Source organism: Halyomorpha halys, unplaced genomic scaffold (genome assembly GCF_000696795.3).
Source record: "Halyomorpha halys isolate HHAL.00 unplaced genomic scaffold, Hhal_1.1 Scaffold80.1, whole genome shotgun sequence".
Classification (NCBI taxonomy): Eukaryota; Metazoa; Arthropoda; class Insecta; order Hemiptera; family Pentatomidae; genus Halyomorpha; species Halyomorpha halys.
This window is the reverse complement of record NW_027110435.1, coordinates 819,976-827,250: the sequence shown is the minus strand read 5'-3', so window position 1 is coordinate 827,250 and position 7,275 is coordinate 819,976. Positions and strand designations below refer to the sequence as shown.

The following is a 7,275-nucleotide window of genomic DNA, read 5'->3' as shown; positions in this document are numbered from 1 at the left end:
AATCTTAAAACTTGATTTCTATCAATTATTAATAAAACCAGATCAAGAAAACCATTTTATTACTAAAACATTTGACATTTAACTCCTGCTCTAGGCTGTGGGTATTAGTCCATCATAAAAAAATATCAAATGCAATAAACTCAAAAATATCCCCATTAATTGAAAACTAGCACAAACTGGCTGAACAGAAAGAAAATTCTTTTGAATTTGTTTTGAGTGTTTTAAATAGATATAAATTGTGGATTTTACAAATTAAAAAAAAACAAAAAAGAGAAATTTAGTGTTTTACTACAAAAAACAAAAAAAGCTTGGATTATTTTTTCTTATGTGTGTGATACTACATAAAAATTTGTTAGATTTGTTTTTAAAATAAGACTGTTGAATATAATCAAAATAAGTTGGTATTTTCGTTTTTAATGATCAATTACATAGAGTACTACCTAAATTAGTTTTGTAAGATATAAAGAAAACCTTTTTTAGATTTTAGGTATGGTATGGTGTTATGATCATATCGGTAACATAAAAATGTTTAGGGCCGTCAATAGCTCAGCAGCTAGGCCTAGATTCTGAGGTCTGCTGGTGGCGCCGGTTCGAATACGGTCTGGGAGCGTTGACTTTTTTCATTAAGTCGGGGCGGTCCCATAAAATGAAAAACTTGAACCCCCCCCCCCCTACCATGGTTAGAGTAGGTTGTAGAAAAATGTACGGAATGTAAGTCAATAATCTTCCTCCTCTATATCTTCTACATTGACTTTCTTCTCTACCCGTTCTATAGTTGTTCCAAAATTGATATGGCTTCTTCCTTCTCTGCGTTACTATCAAGAGGTGCTGTCTTTGCTAGGAGTGAAACATTCTCTAGTATGAGAGTAAAAAGCCCGCTGATACGGCTCTTTACCTAATATTTACGAGAAGAGAGCAACACTGCTCTGTAAATTTATCTCTTATATAGTCTAGGAGCGCTGGAGGAAAAAAAAATTTTTTTTGAAAAACTCTGGAATACACTTTCTCAACGTGATAATTAAATTTAAAAAAACAGTGCAAACAAATTCTATATGTTTTATACAATTGATAATACGTATACGTATCCATCCAAAAATAATAACTTTTCTCAGAAATCACTAAAATTCTTACGTAGCCAAAAACCTTATTTACCGTGGCCTTTCCTTTTCCTTACCTAAGGGTCCTTACCTGACCCCCGATTCCATGAAAAAAATACACACCGTATCAAACAAATACTCTTAGCTAATAACTTCCCTCTCCATATCATTCATAGACTTTAAAAAAACGACATCTTAAAGAACCAAAAGTGGTTATAGAACGATTTTTTAAATCGATGATAGTTCGCCAAGAGTTCCTCTGTAATCGTATTTTAGTGAAATATGTGTGATGTTCCATTTAATATCTCAAAAATGCTTTTGGAAATTTCTTTTTTTTTTTCTTGCCCGGGCACAGAAGGCAAGTTTTTTTTTGCAAGGGGAGGGGAGCTTGAGTTTGTACTTAGTAGCCTTGTATTGGAAATCGAATTCATACAGATTACATGGAAAATACAATTTTTGTTTTCACTATTTTTCTCCTTTTCCCTTCGAGAGAAACCATGTTTATTTATTTTAAAACAAAATATTAAAAAAATGAATGTTTTATTCTCCTCCAACCACGAGAAAGGTTCCAGAGCTCCTAGTCCAAGTAGAAGGCCACACCGTAGGTGCGCATCTGTGCTTAACACGTCTTGTGAAGGCTCCGTCTTTCGAATTCTTATCCAGTATGGGGCAGAAAAAGTCCCATCGATATTTAGTTAATTAATAGAATGATATTAAAGATTCGGTAAAGGACTGACAATATGGACGAGAAAGATATTCAAATAATACAACCTTTTTATACGAAATAGGCAAAAACTATGGTTTTTGAAAAATGTTTATCGTGGACTACGAAACGTCTAAGAACTTTTCTTATTTTTTAGCAAATTTAATTTTCTGCATGATTATGACATAAGTGTAAACGTATTAATATTTTTGTGGAATTTGGACATAATGTTCAAATAATTTACTAAAAAAAAAAAAAAAAAAACGATTATCTTTTTAACAAAACATTAAATTATATTTCTTATGTTTATTTCAATTTATTCTAATTTTTTGTTTTTACTTTATTAATTAGAACACTTGGCTAGTATTGTAGTATCATCATAAGTCAGTTACAGGAAAAATAAATTAAATATATATAGTAGCCATTACGTTCGTGAAAAATTTTGAGTTTCAGTACAGGTTTTGTGTTTCCCGAGTGCAAAAACGAAAAGATACACGAAATTAAAATTACTTATTTAAGGTGGTTATATGCCTGGTATGTGATAGCAATGTTTACGATAAAATCGACTGATCGGAAGTTCTGCCGAATAAAATCGATTTTTCACATTGTTTTATTTAATGTAATATTTTTCTTTTTGTTAGTATCCTCTCAAACAAAACAAAAAGTGATGTATTTCGTTTTTAAAAAATTGAAAACACTAAACGAATAAGGAGACTCCATTCAATAAAATATTCATAAATGAACCAATACAGATTTTGCTCCTAAATAATTTATTTTAACAGAAATAAGTAGAAAATAATATGAAAAAAAAATGTATGCATCAGTAGCTAAAAAAGTTTTTATCTCTTTTGGATTTTTTTTTTTAGGAACTTTGATTGTATTAATTTTTTTAAATTGTTGAGGTAAAAAAACTTCCAAGATGAATATAATTTATGTTTTTCATTGTACAACATTTCGAGACAACTTGTCGCATATTATGCACCTTTACAATCCTAAAAATAACTTATTTTCAGAGTTGGAAAATTGAGTTTTTCTACTCAACAATTTTATCTCTTATTATTGGGAGTTCGTTTCAACATGCTATAGTTTTTATCACGTGTTTAAGTTCTTCACTATGTCATACTCCTTTTCATGTTTTCGTTATTGGACTAACTCCCAAACACTTGAATAAATTAGTTAAATTTATATGGATCATTAGGTGTTGCATCTTAATGATTTATAATTATAATACTTTTTGGGCGGAGGGGGGTCGACAGAGAGGAGATAAATTATTCAACATATCTACTCCGCAATTTTTCTTAATTAGTCCTAACTCTATCATAGATTTTTAATAATATTACAAAATTCCTTGAGTTACCATCTACTTAACTTTTGCGTTTTGTTTTTTATGATATGCAGCATTGGACAAGAACTAAGGTAATTAGATCAAAACTACGTATGTTCTGGACATAGTTAATGTTTTGTTTTTTAAAAATTTCTCTGTCTATATTTCTGGGTTATTTTTATCCTGGAAAAAAATAAGTTTAAAGTCGATTAAATTTTATTTCCAGACATACACACATATTGTGCATCTTACAGAGGTCTCGCCCATTGTAAGTTACTTTTGATTTGTGTGTCTATATGTTGTTTATTTTAAGTTATGATTTTTGTATATTTTAGTTGATTAAACACAATGAAGTGCTTATGAATGGCTTTTATTTCTTTGAGTACTATTTATTTTTATTTTAGTCTTGTGTGAAATTAACACTAGTTTTCTATATTTCACTAGTAATGCTTGTTGTTGTTTTTTTTCTATATTTTTAGATCATTGATTTTACTACCGTATTAAATATAATACAGGCATCAATAATTCTTAATATTATATCTATTTTGTGGGGTGTGAACTAATCATTAACTAGTCCTGTGTAATAAATTCACGTAAATGACGAGTTAGTTTGTGCTGAAATTCTTTAATAAGTCGAACTAATTTGTTTTTATTTTTCACGTCACTAACGTTTCTGTTTGTAATATTAATTACTCTAGTAATAATAACACCTGTAACCACGTAGGAAGATAGTCCGGTAAATGGCAGGGATATGTGAAGTCAGAGGATCATTGGATATTTGGCTATCCGTCCAAAATTGTTCTTTCATGACAAATGAAAATGAAATAGTGACAAAATTTTGTATTATTAAAACATGTTATTAGCTAGAGCTGAAGTCTGTTATACAACACAGTTTTAAAAATATTACTAATCTCAATGAATATTATAATATACCTCGTAATCAGAAAAGTTGTAAAAAAAACATATTTTTTTCCGAAACGTTTTTGTTTTCATCGATATTTAAAGGACCCATTGCGTGAAAACTAGACACTGTACGAAAGAACTAATAATAAGATGAATTTTCGCTTAATTTAATATATTTACGTTAATGTAGCATTACCATATCGTAAAAACATACTTTGCACGTTAATGTAACATTACCAAATCATAAAAGACATGCTTTGCTAGTAATAAGTCAAAAACAATGTTATTGTTACTGGTTTTGCGATAATTTTTCATAATTTCCAGTATAAAGTTATTTAGACAACTTCAGAAAAAACATAAAGTTGGCCAATAAAAATATATTATTCTGAACTTTTTTCGACAAACCCTTTTGGACCCCGTTTAACCTATTGCGTGAAAACCACACATTGAAAAAAAATAAGATAGGAACATGAATAGTGGGGAATTTTCCCGTTTTTAATTTAATATTAATATTTTTGCGTTAAAAGCTTACCTTTATTCAAGAAAAAAAAACAAAAAAAAAACGAAAATTATTAACACGAAAAACGATTATTTAGTGTTTTTCTAATAATTTCTTATATGTAAAAATACAGAAATTATGAATATAAATGCTATCCCTAGCGAAAATTTTAATGTAAAAATTAGTTCAGATATCCTTGGAGAAAAAACCAGTTGAAGTGAATGACTACTACCAAAGCCTAATAGATTTATGGGTTGACAATAACCTTATTGTAGGGAACTTCTTTCCCTATAAGACGGTGTCCTAAATAACATTTTCAGAAGAGGAAAGGTTTAAGGATATCCTTGAAAGACGACAACTTTGGTGGTATGGACATGTATGTAGAACGAGTGAGCAAAACGCAAGGCCACGAGGTAGACCAAAAAAACATATATGTATACCATATATGTTTTTCTGGTATAAGAAAGAGGAAAATCTCTACGCGAAATGAAGCTTTGCTAAGATCTAAGATGTGTGGTCTATGAAGCTGAATGGTGCTGTGGAGGAAGAGAAAACTTTTCTGATATTGTTAATGAATTTCTCTCCATATTTTGATTTTTATTGGCACCATAAATGAATGCAAAACGATTATGTAGTTGCTTGATGACCTTTGTAGGTGTAGAAAAACCACATACACATGCAGTACGCTCCCTCCACTTAAAAATCTTAAATTTCCTCACAATTTTGACCAGGATTTCCCAACTCTACTGAGTATTGTGTTTTCCAACTCTATTAGATTTGAACTTTTCAAACACTACATCGTATCAATATTATTCCTTCGCTTAAAAGGTGTTGTATTCAGTTTAAATTGTAGTAACTCTTTGAGTAAAATGTTACACAACAATTTTAGCTGTTTGAAGTAGGTTCTTAAATCTCAAATATTCCAGCGTTTTGAATTTTCAGGTTATTGCCTCCCCCCCCCCTTCAATCCTCTCATGACGTCCGTTCCTCAGGCTAATTTGTCAAGGCATCATCCCCAACCAGACCATTTCGTCCTTGAAACTGCCCTCCCGCCTCCTCCCCTCCAAGATCAATATCACGTTTTCTGCTGACTTGCATAGTAAAATTACCCCTATTGAGTTAAAAAAAAAAATAATAATATAATTGTGATATTGATTTAAAAAAACATTATGTCGTTTCTTGGAAAACGTTGAAGTTGGGTTGGTTCTATGCGCGTCCGATAGCTTAGAAGAGGGAGGTAGGCAAACCTGCAACATTTAATAAAAGACTCGCTGAACGTGCTGTTATTTTAAGCTATTACCTTTTTCGATATTTATCCTATATTGTCAATAAATTAAATATTTTATCGCATTAATTTATTTTAAATTATTAAGTATTATCATTATGATTTATAATTGATTATATACCTAGGCCTGTTCTATTAACTTACTACTCAATATATACTGAATCATTATGGTAATTGAAAAATACCACCAGACAATATTAGTGTGTTCCTTCTATAAGTAAGCAAATTATTTTTTTCTTTAATTAGCTATTTTAATTCATTTCCCTTATGCTCGAATAAACCTATTACTTAAAGGATCTTATAGCTAAGCGGAATGGGGCGAGGGTCCGAAAGTTGTGGGTTAGATTCCTGGTTCAGTCAATATTTATTTATTTTCTTATCGACATTCCTAATCCGAGGCTATAGGTCCTCAGTGGACGACTTCAGCCTGAAATAAAAGTAATGCTTGAGATTGTGAAGTTTAAATGATAAAAGAGAGTTACAAAGACCTACCTTTCAGTCCTATCTTATAGTTTTAAATTTCTTAGTCAGGTACTGATAAGTGTAATACTTAATTTCAAATAATCTATTCCAGGTAGAGAATCGTCAATGGAAAGGCCCAAAACGTGGGGAGGGCCGAAAGGTTCCAGAACTTCGAAGAGTTCCAATACCTCCCTTGAATGTGATATAAATCGTTCCCATGGGTGGTCAACAATGTTTCTGGATTATGAGGGATCATATGCTCATCTTTTCCTTCCAGCACATGGACTTTCCATTCTTTTATGGTCATGCTGCGGAATCTTGCGGAAATGAATCACTGCAAATGAATCAGCCTGTAGTGTTATCATTCCTTAGGGAATAGCACTCACGGTTCTCGATCTCAAATTTTATTGTAACAAGTTCCTGGATTTAAACCGATGCATTGGCATAACGAATTAAACTTTTTTTTTTTTAACTGATCGAAAGAATAATTTACTATGTATAAGTCCATAAGGTTTAATAGGACTATAATGCCACGAACGCCTTGTCACACAGCGAATATGAACTTCTATTAAAATTTTTAAGTATAAAATCGCACGCCATGGAAAACTTACAAGCAAAGTCATGTATGCAATGATATATATTCATGTTGGTGCCTATAAAATACAATCTATTTCAATTCTATAAACCATTTTCTTCAAAGCTTTTCACACAACTTTTTCTTTTTACATTCAATATATTATAGAATAAAACTGATAGAAAATTCTCAATCCACTTATAAACCAGTTTATAAGCAACAAATTGTCATTTATTTAGAGAAGAGGTTACAGCGGTGGTTTTAAAGGGTATCGATGTGATGTGATTCACAGTCAGGAACTCCTGCACAGTCATGTTCTGACTAATGTAGTTCCGTTACTGACTGAAATAAGTTCTTGATAGGCGATTTTCTGAGAATTCTTTTTTTTTACTTTATCCTTACTTAGTCTCTAACAATGCGGATATATA

At 31.0% G+C, this 7,275-nt stretch overlaps 1 protein-coding gene across 1 annotated transcript in view; it reads left to right on the top strand.

Annotated features, from left to right (window-relative positions):
* LOC106692957 (spectrin beta chain, non-erythrocytic 2-like) overlaps nucleotides 1-7,275 on the top strand; it is an 85,070-nt gene that overhangs the window by 75,781 nt on the left and 2,014 nt on the right. The window contains exon 4 of the mRNA XM_067048607.1: nucleotides 3,351-3,392. Coding sequence (XP_066904708.1) covers nucleotides 3,351-3,392 — 42 coding nt within the window. The remainder of the gene's footprint in view (nucleotides 1-3,350; nucleotides 3,393-7,275) is intronic.